This window comes from Oncorhynchus kisutch, linkage group LG19 (assembly GCF_002021735.2).
Source record: "Oncorhynchus kisutch isolate 150728-3 linkage group LG19, Okis_V2, whole genome shotgun sequence".
NCBI classification, from domain to species: Eukaryota; Metazoa; Chordata; class Actinopteri; order Salmoniformes; family Salmonidae; genus Oncorhynchus; species Oncorhynchus kisutch.
Genome location: NC_034192.2, coordinates 13,652,555 through 13,677,765, shown reverse-complemented (window position 1 = coordinate 13,677,765; position 25,211 = coordinate 13,652,555). Strand labels below are relative to the sequence as shown.

Genomic DNA, 25,211 nt, shown 5'->3' with positions numbered 1-25,211 from the left:
AATGTCATACTCACACAGACTTTTAACATTCATTTGGTTCCGAGTTCCAAGATAGGTAGAGGTTGAACGGTCTAAGCAGCCAATGATATTGTGAGTTCAGTGTTAGAAAGAGGAAAATAAACTAGACAAATTGAACAATTTATATCTCTTTATTGCGGTTGTTGAGTCAGCGGTACAAATATTTCAGAACATTTATTCTGTAGGAAACTACCCACTCCAATCACAAAGTTTCATCTGAAACTGCAGATAGTGTGCCTTGCATAGTTAACTCTACACAATAAATGAGGGTGTTTGAAATAAAAAGCTAAATTACCAAAATATGAAATAACAGCAATGTAAAATAATGTCATATATTTTGGTCAGACTCCATTGCTTGTAGTTCTAAGGAGTCATGGAATGTGATTGTCAAGGTTTACACAGAACAATCTTTCAATGCCCCTGATAACCTTTATTTAATACCCATATCAACAAAGCATGTCATGCAAAAATGAATGAGCGAAACGTGAAACGCATAAACCTCAATAATGAAACGGTAAAAAGAAGAAGAAAGAAACAGCTGAAGTCAAACTGAGTTGGCAAAGTGGAAGGTACAGTTTATTCGGTGCCTGCAACAACAAGGCCTTGAGACCATTTTGGATGTAAAGGATTTGTGCTGGAAACACGATCTTACATACCGCAACGCAACTTTAAGAAAACTCAAAACAAGCGTCAAGCGCAATTGTCGTCTGGAGTCAAAATGTGTCTGCTGTTGACTGACTCATCCTCGATCATTGTCCACATCTAAATGTGCACTTTCCCCTTCTTCCAGAGTCCTATAGTTATTAGTACATGGGATTTGGGCTTCAATGGCAAGGCGGCATATGGCTTAAAACCGATGCCGTCTCAAGGTACAGGCACGGTGTATAAAATGTGTATCTGGCCTGCTATATTCAGACAACCTCACTGACAACGCGGAGGTCCTTAACATCCTGGATAGAAGCCATTGGAGCATGCATGTGAATAAGCCCGGCGGTGTGCTTAGTGGTGTGGAATGTTGTGGGTCAGAGATACCCTAAAATGAGGATGTAACTCTTAAGTACACCTGCTGCATCATGGGTTGTTTGAAAGTTTAACAAAGTGAATTTAGAGATTCAAAACAGCAGGTACAAAAGCCACAAAAACAGCCAATGACAAAACACGTAAAAAAAAAAAACATAAATAAATTGAAACGAGGATAATAAACGTTATAATAGCCGTCTTAATATAGAACTTTCCTTTAGTTGCTTGCACTGCCTTTCATTGCCTCTTGTCGGTTGGTAGTCATTTAATTTTAGAGTACAAAAGCGAAACAAATCTTGAGTATAAAGCTGTAATAGAAGATACAGTATAATATTCATAACGACGTGTACTTCTGTGCTAACACATTAACTCAGACCGTTGTTGCACTATTGGTAAAACAAAATAAAGCTGAAAAAAGGCAAATCTACGGAGTGCTTATAATCTCTCTCCTGAACTGGTGAACATGAATAAAATAGCTATGTGTGAAGCTTTGCTTTAAATATAAATAAAAAAAGAAGTGAGATGGACGACATGGACAGAGCATCGATGGTAGATATCTCTCTTTGGAACACGGAGATGATTGTGGAACTGGAAACCTCATAAAAAACATTTCTCTACTATATCAAAAGTACACACGTACTGAAGAGCGTATGGGAAATACATCTAATCTCAATTATTATTTGTTTCTTCTGCAAGTTTTTGCTTATTACATATAAAACAAATCACCATATCATAAAACATCCAAATTTCACAGCATATTATTTTGTTTGTTGAGAAAGTAAAATCATAGCAAATTCGTTGTGCAAAAGGCACTACACTGTAGATACGAGATGGTGGCTATTCGTTTCAGTACAGTGCTTATTAAATAAAATCTCCTGTTTCTCTCCATTCCTTGGGTTCCCTCAGGGTGGTGGTCATATTGTTTTGGTATAATACACATAGAAAAAGGAAGAGTCTTGGATTGTCTTGGTCCCCACCAGCCTTCAGAAGAAGCTCTTCGTATCATTCGTGTCCCATACCTGCTGAGTGACAGAGACAAGTCTATCAGAGCTACAGTCAAAATCTAAGAGTTGAATACTCTAACCTCTAACCTATTTCAGATGGGTTAGACCCACACATCCATCCAGCTACCCACACATACTTTTTACATACACCTTTATTTAACTACCGTATCTATTAGAAAGAGGTGTAGGATGTCTAGCCGAAGGACAAAACCATTATGCCTTTACACACACAGTCAGTCAAATTTAGCCAGCTAAAGAGACCTCGGTCTTGGTAGTAATCTTGATCTGGTGTTAAGTCTTTGCAGAATGACTAGAGCCTTCAGTAAGAACAGTCAAGCAGGCCTTTCTGCATGAGACTGGGGTTGTTGCATGCTGTTCGATGTGGTGTCAGAGGCCTCTGAGGTCCCTGCCTGCCTACCCGTCTCTACTGACATTTATATAACTGACTCCTGCCATGTTGTCATTTGCCCTTCTCTCAGCGACAACAAAGAGGGGGAGTGAATACAAGGTGTGTGTGTGTCGAGAAACGTTGGACGTGTGTAGCTATTTCAAGCGTCTCGCTCTACTTTTACACATTAAAAGTAGAGAGAGACACAGATTGTCTGGGGTCGAGATTTTCAGAATGCACCAAATATGGAACCACACCTTGCCTGAACGGTGAAGTGAGCTTGTTACATTACGTTTGCCTCTCCTCTGCTAGCCCCTGACAAAATGAGGTGTATGGCGTGATAATCTTCCACCACACGAGCTGGTAGTGTGTCAACCCAACAGCTGTTAATTTGTTCACAGCCTGGAAGGTCCGACCCCAACAATAGAATCCATGTCGGAGTAAGGAGGGGGTTGAGGATGGGGGGGGGTTTGGACAAACGACACATTTCACAGACACGTCCGACATCCCTGAAGGCCAGTTCTCTCTACTGGGACAAAAGAGTCGTGGTGGACAGGCCACTTTGGAAATAGAACACAATGCGAAAGTGGTATCTGAAACCGCCATTTGCCAGAGAGCCAAACAGCAAACAGAGATGATTTACAGCTGGCACCAGGTCCCAGGGGCAATGGTGTTATAGGGAGGGAGGGAAGGAGTTATGGGAGCTGGGGAAGGAAGGGAGGGAGTTATGGGTGCTGCCGGGCCACATGGTCGTAACTTACAACAGGCTCCTTTCCCTGTCCTTTTTCAGACAGAGCAGTCCCCTTTAACCTCACTGACTCTGGGTGGGTATTGGCAGTAAAGCAGACTTATGACTATTGTAGATACAAAGCCATGCATAGGCCCAAACAAGATGGGCACAGATACACACACAGTCAGTCAACTTTGACCTCCGCATAAGGCTTAAAACGATGTTGGTTATGGTAACAGAATGGACTCACCATTGGCAACAGATTTATTCTCCCCTCTACCAGTCACCTGAGAGAAGATAGATGGAGAGAAAAGTCAGAGAGAAAGTCATCTGAGGTAGCAGTCACTTCAACAGTCCATTTAGTCAATGCTGCCATACCCTGAGAGATACTGTGTGCACTGGAACCTGTGGTTCGACCAAATTGATCTCTTCTACATTAATAAGGAAGGTTTTATGTTAATTTGAGAATGATTTCCATTCTTTTTAGAGCCTTCAGTTTGAGACAGAGAGGTTTGAGACAGAGTGCATTTAAATATATATATATATATATATATATATATATTTGTATTTATTTATTTAAGTAGGCAAGTCAGTTAAGGACAAATTCTTATTTACAATGACAGCCTAGGAACAGTGGGTTAACTGACTTGTTCAGGGGCAGAACAACAGATTTTTTTTTACCTCGTCAGCTCAGGGATTCGATCTTGCAACCTTTCAGTTACTAGTCCAACGCCCTAACCACTAGGCTACCTGCCCGAACCAAGAAGATTATTCCAGCCAATCGGGGGAATTGGGAAACAACATGAACATCCTGCCCAACACATCCAAACCCTGCATCTACAAAAAAAAACACAACCACACTAAGTCTATCCAGTAAAGCCTGGTCGTGGTGGTTCGTGGATGACATCTCCCACAGTTCCCTGTGGTAACACTGTCCTATCTGTGTCGCAAATATCATCCTATTCCCTACAGTGTGCACTAATTTTGACCAGGGCCATTGTGGACGCAAACACCGATACTCCGCCCGCTTCCATGAACTCATCCCAAGCCCATCAGGCCCCTACGTCCCCTATCCCCTCATACAGCTCTCCTGACATCACCACAATGTGTGGTTAGTTAATAACACAGCTCATAACCGCCAGCCCCCTACCTTCCCTAGCTCCACGCCTGGTTTACGTCAGCACTAACCAGCAGTCTAGTGGCCCTCCAGCTCTATGTGGCTCGCCTCGCCACAGCATTGGACTGCACTGCTGGCAGGTTGCTATACTCTGTCTGTGTGTTCAGCTATCGGGAGACTGCAGAGCAAGGCCTATTTCACAAGCCTCTCTGCTCCAGGGGTCAAATTTAGAGCCATTCCATAAATAAATATCATTATTGGTGTCTTTTATCGGTGAAATATCATCCTCGTAAATAACAGAGGCCACATGGTGGGGTTGTGGCCAACACTGTGGTCATTGGAGCGCCATGGGGTCCTGTATTACGAGGGTCACAGTAGAGGTTGGAGATAGCTGTCCTTACAATTGCCTGTTCAGAATGTGGTTAAAAGGACCCACACATACAGTAGCAAGTAATGGTTCTGCTAGCAAGGCCAGAGTTATGTGTAAAATGAAGTGTACTTCTACAACAACATGAATTGAAATATAGAGCAAAGTAGAAAGGACTATACAGGAAGCATGGCTGCTGCTGTGTCAAGAGAGGCATAGAAATGAGAGGCCGGAAAAAAATATAGAACAGCCGTTTTGTGAAAGGCACTTGAGGCTCTAATTACCTATAGAATAGCAATAGCACAACACATGGCCCTTAACAGTGGCTACAGTGGCTATTTACAGTGCAGCTGGTTCCAGATCTGTTTGTGCTGACTTGCCAGCTCCTATTGTCATTGCTACAAACAGATCTGGGACCAGGCCTGAGTGTGATTTTTACCAATAAAAGAGAAGAAGACCTGACATCGTAGTAGACTGAGGTCATTCCAGTGATAATATCAGTGCAGCGAAGTTGACATCTTTAAAACATCTTTACCTCTCCAGGGTTTCCAGACTAGTTAACGGTGAAGTCAACTAGCTAAGAGAGCTCTTCTTCAGAGCTCTTCAAACAGAAACAAGACAAAGCAACAAGCTGTTGTTATCCCCCTAGCTGGAAAATGTACATCATATGATATTATTAACTAACAGATGAATACTACAGGGCCTCAAAACACTCCCCAGGTATACTTTTAGGTGTACTGTTGTTGTGTGACATCATGCGAATGTACTGGGGAGTATACTGTATGTGTGTCCCAATTGGCACCTTACACCCTATGTAATGCACTACTTTAGACCAAGACCCATAGGGCTGTAGTAAAATAAAAAATATATAAAAAAGTGCTCTGTGTAGGGAGTAGGGTGCCATTTGGGACACAGATGTGTGAGAAAGTATGATGGTACAAATTCCAGTAATTTTGGGGATTTTTGCAAACTTTTTGCATATCTGTAACTATACTGAACAAAAATATAAAACGCAACAAGCAGGAATTTCAAAGATTTTACTGAGTTACACTTCATATGAGGAAATCAGTCAATTGAAATAAATTCATTATGCCCTAATCTATGGATTTCACATGACTGGGAATACAGATATGAATCTGTTAGTCACAGATACTTTAAAAGGGCCTCAGGATCTCGTCACGGTATTTCTGTGCATTCAAATTGCCATCGATAAAATGAAATTGTGTTAGTCATCCGTAGCTTAAGCCTGCCCATACCATACACCCCACCGCCCCCATGGGGCAGTCTGTTCGCAACATTGACATTAGCAAACCGCTCACCCACACAATGCCATACACGTGGTCTGCGGTTGAGGCCAGTTGGACATACTGCCAAATTCTCTAAAATGACGAAGGTGGCTTATGGAAGAGAATTTAACATTCAATTCTCTGGTAACAGCTCTGGTGGGCATTCCTGCAGTCAGCATGCCAAATGTATGCTCCCTCAAAATTTGAGACATCTGTGGCAATGTGTTGTGACAAAATTGCACATTTTAGAGTGGCCTTTTATTGTCCCCAGCACAAGGGGCACCTGTGTGAATGATCATGCTGTTTAATCAGCTTCTTGATATGCCACATCTGTCAGGTGGATGGATTATCTTGGCAAAGGAGAAACACTCGCTAGCAGCGATGTAAACAAATTTGTGAGATAACATTTGAGAGAAATACGCTTTTTGTTGCTATGGAACATTTCTGGGATGTTTTATTTCAATTCATGAAACATGGGAACAACACTTTACATGTTGCGTTAATATTTTTGTTCAGTGTACATTCTTCATGGCATTAGCCATGGTCTAAACTCAGGTATGTGTGTTTATGTATGTGTGTGTACACTCTTAGGGAAAAGGGTTCCAAAAAGCTTCTTCGGCTGTCCCCGTAGGAAAACACTTTCCAAAACCCCAAAAGGTTCTATCTGGAACCAAATAGGTTCTACCTAGAATTAAAATAGGTTCTTTAAAGGGTTCTCCTATTGGGACAGCTGAAGAACCCTTCAAGGTTCTAGATAGTACCTTTTTTTTCCTAAGAGTGTTTGTGTGTGTGTGTGTGTATGTGTACTATGAAGAGTTCAGGTGGGCCAGGTTACCTTGGCTGGGGAGGATCCCTTGTTTTCCCACAGACTTCTCTTGTTAGTCACATCTCCTGGCTTCAGATCCTGCAGAGAGAGACGGGAGGGATGGAAAAAGGAAGGGGGGGGGGTGCATCAGTGTCTGTAGTCCTCGTCAACTCATATTCAAGACACACAATTCCAACAATGGCTGCAGTATTTGAGTTGAGGAAACAGAAATGCGTCAACAGTTGGGTTGTATTACTTTACAATACCTGAGGTGCTGAGAAAAGGGATGAGAGGAGGAGGCAGAAAGAGAAGTCCAGCGGGAAGAAGAAGGAAAAAAAGACAGAGAGAAGGACTACCAGGCAGAGAGGTGCTGATCTCGCAGAGGAAATGAGAAACAGTCAGATTGAAGAATGGAAGAAGCTTCTAAAGGAAAGACGACAGAAGAAAGAGCGACAGTCAGTAAAATATTTATTTCAGAAATGCAATTGTGTTATGCTCCGTTTAACCACAAGAGGGAGACACAGGTGTGGCAGTCACTTCAAGACATCATTTGTCAGCAGGCAGAGAGGCAGACCAGAGCAAACGTTCCCAGAGAGCAAGTCAGTCACCCATATCAGAATCTATATCGGGAGAGCGATCACGATTCAATCAATCGAGTCTTTTACGGAAATTATTTAAGTGACAGTTACTTTTAACGTCCGTGCAAAACTACAGGGGTTCATAGCGGTTTAAAAAGCTACACATCAAAGGTCGGCAGCAGGTATCATGTTACCGAGCGTATAACCAGCCACACCACACCACTCACAACGCCCGGACCTTCTGCACGACTTCCTCTCAACGCCGCGTCACCATGGCAACGGCCCTCTAGCGGCCACATGGCGTATCACTACGCCACCATGATCTATGACTCCTACAGTGGTTATGGCAGTGGCTACCGTATGGAAGTTTGTATTCATATCTAGTGCTGCCCTCACACTGTGCACCTATTCGAAAACAGGTCTGGGTGCCTGAACGTCTTAAAATAAGCACCGTCTGAAGTTGAAATATAGTCCAGGAGTGGGACCACAGTGATTAAGGGACTGGAGTGCATTCAAAATGGCACCCTTATTCCATGCACTATTTTTGATCAGAGCATTATAGAGTACTCTACAAGCGCTTTTCCATTGAGACTTACCCCCACACCAGCGGGGCGCCAGTGTTTTATGTTCATGTCAGGTCTTGAGTTATCATCAGTGTGACACTACATTTGAGACATTTAGCAGACACTCTTATCCAGAGCGACTTACAGGAGCAATTAGGGTTAAGTTCCCTGTTCAAGGGAACATCAACAGATTTTTCACCTAGTCAGCTCAGGGATTCAGACCAGTGACATTTTGGTGAGTGGCCCAACACTCTTGACCATGAGGCTACCTGCCGCCAAAAGACTTGTGGTGAGCAGAATCAACGACCGTTGCAACATTTAAGACTGTTGCTTTTAATTAAAGCAGGTTCACCATAGCCATGACTCAGTGAGACACGGGTGCCGGGCCCGCGTAGATAGAAACAGAAAAGCCTGAGTCTTTTGGGTAAAATAATGGGATAAATGCGGAATATGGGCCCTGGTCAAAAAGTAGTGCACTACGTAGGGAATAGGGTGCCATTTGAGATGAATCACTGGTATGTTGGAATGCATCCACACAGCCCAGCATGGGAAGCAGCCTGTCTGACTAAATCTCTAAGTCCTTCTGATAACCTGCATGTGATCCATGGTAGGAACCGTGCCACATTTCATATTAAAACTAATACGTACTCTGACAATATGCGATATGTGCTTTTACAACACAAATAAATGACTGCTGTTAAGTGCTGTGTGTTTTTTTCTCCCTTCATGACTTCATGGTTATAACTCAACAGCTCATCCACTTTGCTATGATTTGTATTTCAAATACCCTGGGTGACGCTAGACTATTTTCTCCCAACACGGCACATCATCTGACTACTGCTTACAACCATTATTTGCAGGCAATTATTAATACATATACAAAAAGAATACATGGTAGCTAAAAGCGCTTCTCAAAACTATTAGTAAATACTGTATAAAACATTAAGGACACCTTCCTAATATTGAGTCTGGTCTGATGAATACTCGCTTATACTACAGCCGAAGTGCAGGAGCAACACAGAGTTGGGGGCCGCACATATAGTACGTTTCATAATGAGTGTCTGTTCGCTGTCTCCCTTGAAAAAGACGTAGTTCATCTCAATAAAGGATTAGATGAAGAAGTGCAGAGGACAAAAGCACTGTACAGTAAGTGGTTGCCGTGGAGACGACCTACCGCGGGCCTTCCTCCCGGCGTTTTGCTCTCGGGGGTTTTATTCAGCCAGTCGTTGATGCGGCCCGCCACACCTATCTTCATCCCAGCTGCTTCCTGTGTGGAGAGGGGGAACAGACACGGACAAAGTTCAACTTCAGCAGAATGCCCTGGGCAGCTCGTCATCGGGGATGAACAGGAAGTGGCAGTGAAACGAGCCCCTTCCTCTCTCTCAGCCCCCCCCCCCCCCCCTCCCCGGTCCTGACTTCCTCCCAAACCGCTCCCAAATGGAGTTCCAGAGTCCCCGTTGTTAATCCGGTCCCCACCTTGTACGTGCCCCCGCCGCCCCCGGGCGAGTTGAACACGTTGCCTTTCTCCCACATGGTCTTGATGTTACGTATCCCATCTGTCACCATTGGCAGGTCCACGGCACCGGAGCGTGGGGACCGCATATCCTTGTTCTGTGTATATACATATACACAGAGACAGAGACAGAGACAGAGAGCGAGAGCGAGAGCGAGAGCGAGAGAGAAAAGGGAATGGGAGACTGTGTTAGTGCTGGATTCAGAGTGGGGAATGATCGATGTCGGCAAAGGAGAGAAGAGAAATGTCTCATTTTGCGTTTTCATATCTGGTACTCTATTTGTGACGTGTTTAAAATGGGCTGGAGAAAGGAGCCATACAGAGTAGGCTTATAAATAAAGCCTATTGTAGTATAGTATCATTAGCATTATCTAATGCATGTACTGTAGCTTTTAGATTCAGAGCAGTATTGACATAGACTCGATGTGCTAGATATGATAATCAGCAATGGTAACAGTTATACAGTCCCTGTCAACACAAGATGTCTTTCCAACATGTTTCTCACATTGTTCTCATAGGTCTCATTGGTAACAGTAGGTCTAGTCAGGTGATATGTGTTGATGCGTAACCTCTGACCTGCGCAACAGAGGTGTACTGCTCCAGTCTGTTGTCAATCTTAGAGACGACAGGAGAGTGAGACGTCTTCACCGTGCTGCTCAGAACATACAACAACAGAATTAGCCAAAGGGTCATTTTATTACTGAACTGTATGACTTCACACTGAAAGCACCGGTTGTGATTCAAACAATAAATGGAAATGACTGTTCACCTTTTCTGTGCCGACTTGTTCAGAAACTCTGCCCTTTCACCAATCTGTAGACAGATCAGTGAATTATGTATCCACCATTTATTAGGCAGTAGCCACACACACACACACAACTCCCAAATACACACAGTAATCCCACATCCCACACACACCATCCAAACACAGCAGCACCCTCCTTCTCCTCCTTTCTCCTGTTCTACCTTTCTCTTTTTTTTTTTACCAGACCCATTACATCCCTGTTTAGACTGGGCTTTTCCTAGCCCAGCGAGACACAATGTGACTGACTGTTCTGTTCTCCACAGCACTAGCTACAGCTACTGTCACCCAGCCAGGAAAAGCATAGAGCAGAGCAGCACAGGCCTTTTTCAGACCCTGCGCTGTGGGAACCTCGCTACGACTGCTGTTTATGATATACGACAACAGGGTTGAGAGGTGGGGATGGAGCGTTCCTGAAAAGAAAAAAAAACAACCATCCATCCCGGTTCCCTCTAAAAAATGAAATAAAAAAGGACCCTGCTTGGTCTCTAGCTCAGCTCTGCTACCGAATGTGGGTGTTGCTAAAATACTCCCCTCGACAGGAAATACCCCATTCTCAGGCTGAAGCAGCACATTTTAAAGAGCTCCCATTCCAGTGCGGGTACACTAATCCTATTAACCTAATCGGTTTCCTGCATCCTCCGAGTCTGACGTTCTTGAAGGGCGCAGCCCTCTTTATCTAGCCAACTGTGTTGACTCCCATTTGCAGCTTCTGGAACGTTGCATCCTAGCATCACTACTCTGGAATACGTCTGGAACGTTGCATCCTAGCATCACTACTCTGGAATACTTCTGGAACGTTGCATCCTAACGTCACTACTCTGGAATACATCTGGAACGTTGCATCCTAGCGTCACTACTCTGGAATACTTCTGGAACGTTTCATCCTAACGTCACTACTCTGGAATACGTCTGGAACGTTGCATCCTAACGCCACTACTCTGGAATACTTCTGGAACGTTGCATCCTAACGCCACTACTCTGGAATACTTCTGGAACGTTGCATCCTAACACCACTACTCTGGAATACTTCTGGAACGTTGAATCCTAGCGTCACTACTCTGGAATACGTCTGGAACGTTGCATCCTAGCGTCACTACTCTGGAATACTTCTGGAACGTTGCATGCTAACGCCACTACTCTGGAATACTTCTGGAACGTTGCATCCTAACGCCACTACTCTGGAATACTTCTGGAACGTTGCATCCTAACGCCACTACTCTGGAATACTTCTGGAACGTTGCATCCTAGCGTCACTACTCTGGAATACTTCTGGAACGTTGCATCCTAACGCCACTACTCTGGAATACATCTGGAACGTTGCATCCTAGCGTCACTACTCTGGAATACTTCTGGAACGTTGCATCCTAACGCCACTACTCTGGAATACTTCTGGAACGTTGCATCCTAACGCCACTACTCTGGAATACTTCTGGAACGTTGCATCCTAACGCCACTACTCTGGAATACTTCTGGAACGTTGCATCCTAACGCCACTACTCTGGAATACTTCTGGAACGTTGCATCCTAACGCCACTACTCTGGAATACTTCTGGAACGTTGCATCCTAACGCCACTACTCTGGAATACTTCTGGAACGTTGCATCCTAACGCCACTACTCTGGAATACTTCTGGAACGTTGCATCCTAACGCCACTACTCTGGAATACTTCTGGAACGTTGCATCCTAACGCCACTACTCTGGAATAGTACAAGAGGATCAGAGTATGTCCTCCTGTGTCTTCGTTACACTGGAACTACAGGAAATGTTGTCACAACTACAGTATGGTGACTTGAACTACAAGAACAGCACACTGGAGGAATCAACTAAAATAAATCAAACTACTATTAAAATGACTAGTGTGTAAGTCTGAATCAAACAAAAAGGTACACAACTCACTCCACTGTAAAACAATAATGTTAACACAGACACTGGAATGAGTATATCCTCACAACAATGCATCACACACGCATTAGCTATGAGTAGAACAACGTTGCCCATAGACACTGATCTAGGGTCTGGTTTTATATTCCTCCCTCCTAATGGTTCAGGTTTAGATATGGGGAAGGGTAATCTGATCCTAGATCTGTAACCTATGGGCAACTTCTACCATCAGCTGTACCTACAGTGAACATGATGACAAAGTAAAGCTGTGGAGAGGAATGGAAGGATGTTAACATTGACCAACAGACCAGACCACAAACGACAACAAATGGAAATAGATTATTACCTCAAAAAGTATTTTTTAAAAACAATAAAACACAAAGTAAGACTATTTCAGGGCAGGTTTCAGTGAGTCCAGCCTGTGAGATGGGTATTTGCTAAACTTGTAGTAATTAGATTTTCTCCATTGGCAGAATAGTAAAAACCCCCATGGACATTCACTGCATGGGAGTTTATTTCCACAACACTGGAGCGTTTATTCACATAAGTTGATTAAACACACTACTCCATGACAAATATTATCTTTATGGTGATAAGTTGTGGCGTTTCCAGTTTCCATGCCTTGTACGCAGTAGCAAGACAACAGAACAGAGACACTTATTGTCAACAACAATGACGCCGTAATGTTCCCAGTAAAACTGTCCTGTTACCTTGAATGAGGTGATGTAAGATAAGGTAGAGATTATGCCACCAAAAAGACTAAGAAGTGCAAGCTATTATATGGGAGCCAACTGTTACATCTTGAGTAGCTTTAAGGATCCCTGCAGTGTACTTGCTAGATTGATGACAGGGTTAAATCTATGTGACAGTGTTCGAACATGGCCATAGACAGACAACACAGAGGGAGGGGACTGAGAGGTCAAAGGTCAGAAGTTGTTGACTGACCTTGAGGGAGGATCCTCTGGGGCTGAAGCATTTGAAGGGTTTGGCCTCTCCGTCGACAGTCTCCACCCCCATCTGCTGTCTCTTCTCGGCCGCCTCCGCCCTCCTCCTCTCAATCTCCTCCTTCATCCTCCTCTTCTCCTCCTGGGAGATGAGGAACACAGCAGAACGCTCAGTTATTCAAACGGTCACACACGCACAACCAGGAATGTACGCACGCAAACGATAAGTAAGCGAAGGTATCTTCCTCTAAATTGAACTTTGGCCTAGTCTATAGATCAAAGCACTACTCCTCTAGTGAAAATACCTCTTTACTGTATTACAGTCTGTTTCTTATTGGTACTGTACAGTGCAGTAGGGAAACACTATTTATATTTGATGTCCAACTATATCCAGGCTTCTCCCGCCCTGACACCAAACAGTCTCTTATACACCACAACATGAGACAACCCCATTGGTCAAAGCCAAGCACAGCACAGTCCTGAGACCTGTCTGGAAATGACAGAAGCCGTGTCTGAAACGGCATCCTATTTCCCTATAAAGTGAACTACTTTTGACCAGAGCCCTGATCGAAATTAGTCCACTTTATAGGGATACGGCGCCATTTGAGATGGAACCGGAGAAACCTGTCTGAATAAGACAGTACAGCACAGTAGACTAGGTAATTGGACAGTGAATGGTGCAGTGTCAAGCGCAAGTGTGAACAGGCAAATTATGGACTGACTATCATAGCTTAGATATGTTAGGGTGAGGTCATATAGCAGGGGAAGAAGAATGATGGCCTATAAATGAATTATTATTGGGATTCAAATAGGGGTGTGCCGATAACGATGCAGTATAATAAGATCATGTCATGGTGAAGCAGGCAGGAATATGACATATAGCTTGTTATCTTCAACAGGTGGTATGACTACATCAACGGAACAGTCTTGAGATGAGGGGAGGGAGAGACGGAGACAGACAGAGAGAGAGAGAGCGCAGAACAGTGAAGGAGAGCGGCACAGAGAGAGAGAGAGAGAGAGACAGAGAGAGAGAGAGCGAGAGAGAAAGAGTGACATCACTGCTAAAGAGACACTCCCCTTGTCTCCCCTTCAAACCCCACCTCCTCTCTGTCCTTCTTCTCGGCCTCCTCCTGTTTCTTCTGTCTCTCCTCCTCTTCTATGATCTTCCTCCTCTCCTCCCTCTTCTTCTTCAGCTCCTCCAGCTCCTGCTCAGCCTCCTGCTGCTTCCGTCTCATCCTCTCGAACTCCTCGCTCTCCGCATCGCCACGGCGCCGTTTCAGCTCCTCCAGCTTACGCTCCGCTTCCAGGTTCGCCGCGTCGTCCTGCTCCTCCTCCGCCCCCGCCTCCGGGGAGCGCACGCTGCCGCGGCTGCGGGTCACGCACAGGAGGAGAGGTTAATGTCGTCACACAGGTAGAAAGACAGCCCACACGCACAAGCACACACACTAAGACTCAGCCTGGCACTGTCTAAGGTAACAGTGTGTCTAAGGTTTCACTCCAGTACTTCCCCCTGGGGAGCTAGGATTACATGACCCATGTCAAACACAGCAGCTCTGCTCTAGAAACAAACCATGCTAAGCAACAGTGTGTTTGTGTGCGCTGGGATAAATATGCCCTTAAAATTACCTTACAGACACCATATTTTGAATCATGACCAATGTAAAGCGAAGACCACAGAGTGCGTGTGTGTTTGTATGTGTGTGTACGCATGCGTGCATGTGTTGCGTGTAGCATTAAACCATTAGAGCACGTATGTCTCTGGCTCCTACCTCAGGGTCCTTTCTGTTTTTTTGTGTTTTGGAGGAGTCTCCTCGTGCAGACCTCCATTCTGCTTTTCATTCACCTGCAGGCACAGAACACACCCTGAGCACACTGAACTCTGGGAAGGAAGGAATGCTCGTGTCTGTGGTTGGGTGCTTCTATGTGACATCACACCATTCCAACCAGGACCAGTGACTCCACTCTGTGACCCTGGCTTTGTCCAAAATGACACCCTGTCCTCCACTGGACTACTTTTGGCCCAAGTCTTCAGAGTAGTGCACCATGTAGGGAATAGGGTGTTATTTGGGACACACACCTGAGAGCAAAACCGGGGGTTGCGGAAAGTGAGTCGACATGACAACAGATGCAAAACACGGGTTTCACACACAACCTCTTCCCCACTGAGGCAAACATGCAGCTGAACACACAGTGACCGTATTGTGACCACTCAGTGGATGGCATGGCATTAAACTATATTAAAGATAATCACACGACTGGTGACCACAACCACACCTTATAAGGTGCAGCTCTGTCACCGTGGATGCAAAACCACACTGTGACCACATTTAGCGTCTAGAGAACTTCAATGTCTGGGAAACATTCATTTAGGCTACACCGCTACTCTGCTCCATTGACAAAGGCATGAGGAGTTGTCTTTAGAGTTATGATACAGTATGATTTCTGATCAGCTAGACTATTATTTCGGAGACATTTGAGTTATCCAGAGATTTTCATGCTCCTGTTTCACACCTCTATGTTAAGGTCTTACCACATCCAAGCCGTTTTGGATTGTTGGTATGTCACAGTCTTCCTCAGTCTCATTGTTCGGTGTCACTGTCGTGCCCTCTACCTCTAACTGATCTGGTTCCTCTACCTTATCACTTATTTCAGCATCTTCTTCAACCTCTGCCTCTGAGTTGACTGATTCCTTAACCTCATTTAAAACCACCGCTTGTTCTCCTGTATCTTCCTATGAGAAGGAATGGGAGTGTCACGTTTTTAATCAAAATCAGATAAACGATCAGCAAACTCCAGCCACCAATCCAATCAATATATCCATGGTCATACCTCGTTTCTAGTTTTCTCGTCAATGGATTCCTATGGATAAATAAGGTACATTTTATGAATGAAAACATGCTGAGGGAAAATGAAGTGAAAATGGACAGAAAAGTATAAAATAAGAATAGACTGACCTGTTCTCTCATATAGGATCGTCTCGGTTTCTCCTCCTCCACCACCTCTTCCTCCTCTTCTTCTTCCTCTCCCTGCTCAGCCTCTTCCTCCTCCGGAGCAGCCTTCCCCTCCTCCTCCTCCTCCTCCTTTCGGCAGTTCTGCTCTTCCACCTCTTCTTCGTTGTCTTGGTAACGGCCCCTGCGGCCGACGGACCTCTCATCCACACTATTCTCCCCGCTGCCGTGGTTACCGGCATTGCCGGGGTTCTGATCCTTCTCTCGCTCCAGAGCTTCCATCATCCTTTTCTGCCTGCGCTCCTCTCGTTTGGCCATGCGCTCCAGCAGGGCCTGCTCATCATCGTCTCCTCCACCCGAGGAGGTCACAGAGGAGGAGGACACCGTCTCGGTCACACTGAGAGAGCGATAAAAAGAGAGTGAAAAAAAAAAGAGAGAGAGAGAATGTCACAGTCAGTTACACATTCAATCAATATCACACTGAGGGACAAAAACAGTAAACCACTGAATTCGCTATGTGGTCACTGCTTCTGAAGTTAAACTACCCCTCTCTGCTGAACAATCCCCAGGATCAGGGCACCACGACACAGTCAATATGGATTTCTAAGAGGCTCATATGGACATCAACAACAGGGGAAATAGCACTTCAGCTCCATTTCCAGTTGACACGTCTAATCAATTTACCTCACTGAGTCTTCTGGCTTCCTAGCTGCAGGTTGTTCTTTTATCCACATGTTAGGTCCAACAGCGTAACTTAGGCCTACATGGAAGTTCATGGCTGCTTTTTTCTCCTAGCGACCTCCTTTGCCGAGCCTCATAGCAAGCTGACAGGATATCCATACAACACAGTACGTTGGTCTGCATCCAACCCTCCAACCACCTCACACATACCCACAGAGTTGAACACAGGCTGACAACACCGTTTGGAAGATGTTAGCACAGAACCCAACACAACCAACAACGGGCCGGGTTACGTCTGATCACAGGTCGAGACAATCCCTGACTTGTTCAATAGCCACAGGATATGGCTGTGACCTCACAGAGAGAAACCATTCTCCACTACAACAGTGCATCTGTACTGGTGGATGTCAGAGCAGCCCACTACATCCAGTGTCGACAGCTGCACGGACCTCGACTGGACATGGTATGGGGGCGGACAGTAGGGTGAGCTATTTATGAGTGATTGGTAGACAAAAGAAGAGGGCCTCTGTCTAAATGATGTAAGTCTACGATATCTGGGTTTCTCTACTGTAAGACGTATTCTACGCTATAGAAAGGCTACGAGCCGAAAGTATGACAGCAACCCACCGTGCATCTATTCTATTGAGAGAGTATACTGTACAAAAACAGAAGAGGATGGGAAAGGACAGCTGACAGGAAACCTGGACAGGAAACTTCCTCCAGGGATGGCCTGAGCTGCATTCCAACAGCGGATGAGATCAGGGTTACACACAAAAGGTTGTTATAGTTTTGTTATTTTCTATTCGTTTTTATTTCTACTAGATTTAAGATGTTTATCTGGTTCAAGTTTGATAAAAACATTTTTACATCATTTATTTTCTGTTTCAGTTTAAGGGACAGAAGAAAGCCTATTTGTGGGAGGCTGGGAGCCATTTACGTGTTTAGTGTGTGTGTTTTGGGATGTTACTTATGCCTAAGGTGAAGGGTCGGGTCATGGGTTAGGTTTAAAGGTAGACTCAGCGAGACGATGTACAGTTGAAGTCGGAAGTTTACATACTTAGGTTGGAGTCATTAAAACTGGTTTTTCAACCACTTCACAAGTGGTTAACAAACTATAGATTTGGCAAGTCGGTTAGGACATCTACTTTGTGCATGACACAAGTCATTTTTCCAACCATTGTTAACAGACAGATTATTTCACTGTATCACAATTCCAGTGGGTCAGAAGTTTACATACACCAAGTTGACTGTGCCTTTAAACAGCTTGGAAAATTCCAGAAAATTATGTCATGGCTTTAGAAGCTAGACTAATTGACATATTTTGAGTCAATTGGAGGATGTATTTCAAGGCGTACCTCCAAACTCAGTGCCTCTTTGCTTGACATCATGGGAAAATCAAAATAAATCAGCCAAGACCTGGTTCATCCTTGGGAGCAATTTACAAACACCTGAAGGTACCACGTTCATCTGTACAGACAATAGTACGCAAGTATAAACACCATGGGACCACGCAGCCGTCATACTGCTCAGGAAGGAGACGCGTTCGGTCTCCTAGAGATGAACGTACTTTGGTGCGAAAAGTGCAAATCAATCCCAGAACAACATCAAAGGACCTTGTGAAGATGCTGGAGGAAACCGGTACAAAAGTATCTATATTCACAGTAAAACAAGTCCTATATCGACATAACCTGAAAAGCCGCTCAGCAAGGAGGAAGCCACTGCTCCAAACCCAATATAAAAGAGCCAGACTACAGTTTGACAAAGATCGTAATTTTGGGAGAAATGTCCTCTGGTCTGATGAAACAAAAATAGAACTGTTTGGCCATAATGACCATCGTTATGTTTGGAGGAAAAAGGGCTTGCAAGCCAAAGAACACCATCCCAACCTTGAAGCACGGGGGCAGCATCATGTTGTGGGGGTGCTTAGCTGCAGAAGGGACTGGTGCACTTCACAAAATAGATGGCATCATCAGTAGGAAAATGATGTTGCTTCAATATATCCACATCTCAAGACATCAGTCAGGAAGTTAAAGCTTGGTCACAAATGGGTCTTCCAAAAATGGACAATGACCCCAAGCATACTTCCAGTTTTGGCAAAATGGCTTAAGGACAACAAAGTTAAGGTATTGGAGTGGACATCACAAAGCCCTGACTTCAATCCGATAGAAAATGTGTGGGCAGAACTGAAAACGCATGTGCGAGCAAGGAGGCCTACAAACCTGACTCCAGCTCTGTCAGGAGGAATGGGCCAAAATTCACCCAACTTATTGTGGGAAGCTTGTGGAAGGCTACCCGAAACGTTTGACCCAAGTAAAACTATTTAAAAGGCAATGCTACCAAATACTAATTGAGTATGTAAACGTCTGACCCACTGGGAATGTGATGAAAGGTATAAAAGCTGAAGTAAATCATTCTCCCTACTATTATTCTTATATTTCACAATCTTAAAATAAAGTGGTGATCCTAACTGACCTAAGACAGGGACATTTTTACAGGGATTAAATGTCAGGAAATGGAGTATAAATGTATTTGACTAAGGTGTGTGTAAACTTCTGACTTCAACTGTAGATGCACAAAGAAAACAGTAGTAGTGGGTCAATTCCCACAACAACAACCAGGAACCAGTTGTGGTCCAGTAGCTCCCACGCTGTAGCAGTGTGCAGCGCACCCGTGCACATTCGCAGATACTCTGTGTGAGAGCATCGTCTTGCATCGTGCTCGTCTCAAATGACGCGTTCGAGCAGATCACTTTTGTCAAATCTTTCAAAGCGTGTTGCATTCTGGGGATAAAAATGGTCCAACTTAGGGCCTCCGAAGTGGCGCAGCGGCATAAGGCACTACATCCCATGCAGTGCTAGAGGCGTTACTAGACCCAGGTTAATTTCCCAGGCTGTGCCACAACGGGCGTTGGCCGGGAGTCCCATAGGACGGCGCACAATTGGCCCAGCATCGTGAGGGTTTTGCCGGTGGGACTTCACTTGGCTCATCACGCTTTAAAGACTCATTGTGGCCGCCTGGGTGCCCGAATGGTGTTTCCTCCGACACATTGGTGCGGCTGGCTTCTGGGTTAAGCTGGTGGGTGTTAAGGAATGCGGTTAAGCGGGTCATGTTTCGGTGGATGCATGACTCCACCTTCGCCTCTCCAGAGCCCGTTGGGGAGTTGCAGCGATGAGACAAGATCAAAAGAAAATTGGGGATAATAAAATACAAAAGAAATATTAAAATACATCAACAAAATTATCCAACAGTGATGACGTTTCTGCAGTTGCTCCTCACCGACTTCATCCTGCAGCCATCGTCTGCATTGTGGGAGGCTGTATTGTCAACCAATCATTAGGGTGTTTTTGTTTGACCCGCGCGAACATGACTGAAACAGGAACCAATTGTCTGTGGTTTGTGTATACAGTGGATATACTGTATACAAATAAATGTGATATTTGAGGTTCTCTCTCCATCATTGACTGTACAACGTGTAACAACATAGTATTACATTGGGATATTTCTGTTTGGTGTGTGACATGGGGGTTAGATACATGTTGATTTCGACATTGTAAAGAAAACCTTTTCGCCTCGCTGTTGGAAAACCACATTGGTGTCCGACTTTCGGCTGTCGCAGATGCATCTCCCCCGACTTCACTCCTCGCCTTTCGTCTGCGGTAAGGTTGATTTAGCCTTACCACTCAAACCTTCCAAATATCTGCTGTGCTGCTCTTGGCAAAGCCATCTTGCCAAAAAACTAAAACTGAACATAATTCGTGATGGTTATTCTATTGAATTAGTTTTGAAGTCGAAGATGATCGTTTCAGTTATTCAGTATAGTTTTTCAAACAGATTTGTTAATTATTTTATTTCAGTTAACTAAATAGTTTTTTGATGACTAGTTTTTGTTTCACTTTACTATAAGAACCTCGTTACACACACATCCATTATTAAAGGGGAAACTGGGTTCAAACCACAATCTCCTGCCCACCACAATACTGTTAGCCCCTGAGCTAAAGCCTAGGCATTATGTTTGGGAGCTAACACACGTCTTCAGGTCTTACCTGTGGCTGTTGGTCATCACCACGCTGTCACTGGGCTCCTCGCCTCCCATCCCTCTCATCCTCTCCTGACGTGCCCTGCGTCTACGCTCCCTTGCAGCCTCCTCCTCATCCTCATTACTACCCTGGAAGGCCATCCTGATGGAGGGAGAGAGAGGAGAGAGAGTAAGTCATTTTTTTCTCCCAGTGATGCTGAGAGTAAGCCCTTCTTTCCTTAGACAGGGATCAGGGTATTTACAGTACAATATAAAGACTCATGGTGTCTTTTATCTACTTGACTCACTGTACTCTCACCCTACCCTGTTCTGCTTTACGCTACTGAGCGCAGACCACTGCTGCTGAGGTTTCACTTTTGACAGCCTGATGAAAACAGTGTCTGGAGATGTGGCTTGGCCAGCAATGAGAGGAGAGGACCCCGACCGTAACATGGCTGCTGGCCCACGCCTGCCTCAGCCCAGGCTCGGCCCAGTGGAGGGTTGGAGTGGTCGGGAGCTGTAGTGTGTGAAGGGCCGTAGTGTGTATAGTGTCTGTGTGCGCACACACACACACACACACACACACAGACACACACGTGAGTCTGTGTGTTTTGCCTGTACTATGTTAGCCAGCCGAGAACTTTAGATCACTGATCTCAATGCCCTGCTGTTTGACAGTCTGACAGCAAAGTCTCCGGCCCACAGATGTGCTTTTAAAAAAGGCACCAGTCCATTCTATTTACATTAATCGTCAATTTCATGAATCGTTCATGAAACATTGGGAAAGCCACTCCCCTAAAGGTCTGAACCAACTTATTTTCTTCCCCGCCTCTGTTGGTTGTGAGAAGAGCTCCATTCTGTCTGCCTCGGTGTGATCTTCAACATCACTGTCAGGCATCGGCTAAGCTAACAACATATGGTCGTTTGGCAGTGCGTACTGCATGTTATTGAAGCATGTGCAGTTAACATGTTAAGCAGAGTGGTTTTATGGGAGGCTTTACAGCTTGCGAACAGCAGGCTCTCCTGCTGGGTAAACGGACTGAGGAATGTTGTTATAATTGAACACAAGACTCTGCTCACGCCCAAACTAAACCTGGGGGGGACAGTGACACACCTCTCTCTCTCTCTCTCTCGTCATCAACGATCTTGGGAATATTTCAGTTGAAGCCTTGACGCATGCTTCAAAACGTGTAGGAACAAAGTACGCATCGGAGAACTGCCCTCTGTGCTCATACTCCGACTGCTCTGTGCTCCTATTTGCGTACTCGGAACACATGAGTACGCGTGCATATTGTGAAACACCCACACTCTCTTTCTCTCCCTCTCACTTACAGTGCATGGGAGTGCATGTGCATTTGAGTGCCAGGGAGAGAATGTGTATGCTAAAAGGTCTGCACCGCTCTGCAATTTGATACACATTTACAATTCCATCAGACTAGAAGCTCTATTCTAACAGTCTACATTGCTTTTCATGCTTAACATTTGCACATAGATGACTGGCTAGAAGTGCAGTTTGTAAAAAAAACATTAAAAAAAAGAAAAAGTAGCAAAGACCGACTCAACCTCTGGAGAATAGTATTGTCCCAGAAACAGCCCAAATGTCATGGGAAACTGAGACAACAGCCAGTCCTTAGTGGCACAGCGCAGTTAGTATGACAGTATCTCAGGGTTGACGATGCTTCATGGACAGTCCAACCAACTCTTAACAGCTTAGTTAGCATTCTTGTCAATCAAACGCTTGGCTCTCTTGGCTCTAGACTGATGCACCAACGAAGGCCCCAATGCAATATCCTCATTCCTTATAGACTACATATCACTTCAGTACGGCCTCTCCTCCCATCACACACACAGAGAGAGACAGAGACAGAGACAGAGACAGAGAGAGAGAGAGAGAGAAATAGGGAGAGATCTTATCCCATATTCAAGATAATAAATCTTCCTATCGAGTAGGAGTCTGACTTTGGCTAGCCAGCTTCCCTTGCAATGACAAGCATAACTTATGTCGGCCATCACGTGAAGATGTTTTCCTGGTGGAGTAAATTCTGTAGCTGGAGGATGAAGGTAATCGTTTTAGTGCAAGTGTGTGAAATTTTCAACAGTAAAACACTTCCGCATTTGTTTTATATCTCGTAACCGAATTTGTTGCTGTGGTCCGTTTTTACAGTGTGTACAATAAAGTTGATTTAAGCCTAATGTTGCATTCAGTTTCCTGACTACTTGAGTAAGCACGAAATGTCCAGTCACCAAACACATTCGGGGAAAAGATTCCAATATATTTTCTTTACGACAAAATATCTCAGCAATGTCTGTGAAAACAACTTCGGAAAGCCCATGGGAAAACTACTTCTTCACCTCTACTGGACTAAAATGGAGAGAGAGAGAGAGATTGAAAGAGAAAGAGTGCACAGGGAGGGGGGCGTGATTTACTGCCAAAACGTCTGGCCCATTCCCACGCTCGTCCCTGTCCTCCACTTTCTCCGCCAGGCCCAGAGAGCGCAGCGTCATTTCCCCTGTCCTGAAGTCTACAGACATTCTTAGGGACCCTTGTGGTGTTATCAGTGCTCCATAGGCCTACAGACCTTTTAACCTGCTCGTCAACCACCTCTGTAGCTCCTGCGCTTATTTCTGAGCTACTGAGTAAAGGGCAAGTACATTGCTTCCCATGGTGATGAGTCACAATGGTGCACGAGTTCCTTTGGAGTTATAGCTTGACAATATGGGTCCTGTCGAGACACATTTCTTTGCATTATATACATTGTGGGGCAAAATTAACTTCCCCGAAATTGAGTGGGTGGGTCACAGGAGCACCAAAACGTGAGGGAACCAGACCACTGCTCCTACTGTAGTCCACCGAAATCTTTCAGAGCTGGGCAGAGGCCCTAACAGACACAAGCAGGCCCAGTGAGAGTGTATGGTGCAGGCTGCCGGTTGGGGAGGGCATGTTTGGAACGGTCCATTTACTGAGGATGGGTGTTATTTGGGTCTGTTTGGAACGGTCCATTTACTGAGGATGGGTGTTATATGGGTCTGTTTGAAACAGTCCATTCACTGAGGATGGGTGTTATTAAGGTTTGTTTGGAACGGTCCATTCACTTAAGATGGGTGTTGTTTGGGTCTGTTTGGAATGGTCCATTCACTGAAGATGGGTGTTGTTTGGAACAGTCCATTCACTGAGGATGGGTGTTATTTCCTGGCCTCTCTGGAGACCTGACCTGCACACAGATGTGGAGGAGATGGGGGCAAAATGGTAGCGTCGCTTCTCAAAGGGCAGCAGACTGACAAACACTGGCCTGCACAGAACTGTTTTGCATGTCATATGAAATAAGACATAACTGCATAAAAGGGGTGTGACATGACAGAACACAGGACAGGGTTACAAGGTTTGGGAACATTCCAACAGAATATCATTTTTTAAAGGGGACAAATTAAAACCAGTCAAAACTTTCCTGTGTGTGTGTGTGTGTGTGTGTGTGTGTTACATTGCCATAGCAAAGCCCTGGTCAGTCACAGAGGGCAGAGGACAGTATGTGAAGTCCAATGTGCAGACCACCAACCAGACAGCTTGAGATCCCAGCTATATCGCTGTATGTCATTTGTCACAGAATGCAGTACAAAAAACCCCTGGGTCCACTGTGACTAGAAACACAAACACTGCTTTCTAAACCACATTCTTTAGGGGAGATGTGTGGATGCCTTTACATTCATTAGACTGTGCTTGATTAATTCAATCAAACGTTAATTCCAGTATGTGCCGAGTATTAAACCCAGCAGAACTACACAGTAGATGGTGAAGCGGAGTCCACCTTGGCCTGGTCGTCTCTGGCCTGCTGGTGATTAGGACTGGAGCTTCACCTCTCTGTCAACAAGACAGATTGTTCTGTTCTAGACTGGGTCTGACACAATGCAGAGCCACGAGTGCTGGGGAACTCCTAGGTCTCTCTCTCTCCACACACACACACACACACACACACACACACACACACACACACACACACACACACACACGAATCTTGGCTCACCGGGCTAAAGGAGGCGAATGGAGCTCGTCAAGCCTTCACCACCTGATGACGGTTCAATCTGGCTGAACCCCTCCAGGACTTTCAGACCTCCATATTGCATGTACACGGGCAATACAGTAAACCAAGCATGCATGCATGCATACCAGTGGAGGCTGCGGAGAGGACGGCTCATAATAATGTCTGGAACGGAGCAAATGGAATGGCATTAACCACCTGGAGACCATGTGTTGGATACCATTCTACTCCAGTCATTACCACGAGCCTGTCCTTACCAATTAAGGTGCCACCAACCTCCTGTGATGCACACGCACACACACACCTCCTCCTCCTCCAGGGCCTAACGACTAGGAAACAGCTCCTTGTGATCTCTACTAGTAAACACTTATAATGTAAAAGAGTTTGGCAGCCTTGACTGCAGATATTATTGTATAGACTGGAGTGCTCTCAGTCCTCTGTGTCTCCTCTCTCTATGTGTCTCTCTCTCTCTCTGTGTGTGTGTGTGTGTGTCTGTGTGTTTTCTTTTTACAT

General features: G+C 44.9%; 1 protein-coding gene across 35 annotated transcripts in view; it reads right to left on the bottom strand.

Moving 5' to 3' along the window:
* Positions 1–130: 130 nt before the first annotated feature.
* Positions 131–25,211, bottom strand: part of LOC109879111 (non-muscle caldesmon-like) — a 53,333-nt gene continuing 28,252 nt past the window's right edge. For 4 of the 35 annotated variants that reach the window (XR_004204142.1, XR_004204143.1, XR_004204141.1 and 1 more), the window contains 16 exons: positions 20,693–20,827; positions 15,975–16,365; positions 15,850–15,879; positions 15,551–15,751; positions 14,790–14,863; positions 14,121–14,388; positions 13,022–13,162; positions 10,159–10,202; positions 9,966–10,041; positions 9,353–9,487; positions 9,051–9,143; positions 7,002–7,158; positions 6,766–6,834; positions 5,180–5,245; positions 3,411–3,447; positions 131–2,057 (listed from right to left, as the gene is read on the bottom strand). Coding sequence is in view for 9 of the 35 variants with exons in the window: in XM_031797165.1 (XP_031653025.1) it covers positions 2,041–2,060; positions 3,411–3,447; positions 6,766–6,834; positions 9,051–9,143; positions 9,353–9,487; positions 9,966–10,041; positions 10,159–10,202; positions 13,022–13,162; positions 14,121–14,388; positions 14,790–14,863; positions 15,551–15,751; positions 15,850–15,879; positions 15,975–16,365; positions 20,693–20,827 (1,714 nt within the window). In the remaining 26 variants the exon portion in view is untranslated. Of the gene's footprint in view, positions 2,061–3,410; positions 3,448–5,179; positions 5,246–6,765; positions 6,835–7,001; positions 7,159–9,050; positions 9,144–9,352; positions 9,488–9,965; positions 10,042–10,158; positions 10,203–13,021; positions 13,163–14,120; positions 14,389–14,789; positions 14,864–15,550; positions 15,752–15,849; positions 15,880–15,974; positions 16,366–20,692; positions 20,828–25,211 lie in introns of all 35 variants that reach the window. The other 31 variants (XR_004204148.1, XR_004204149.1, XR_004204147.1 and 28 more) reach the window with 15 other exon arrangements.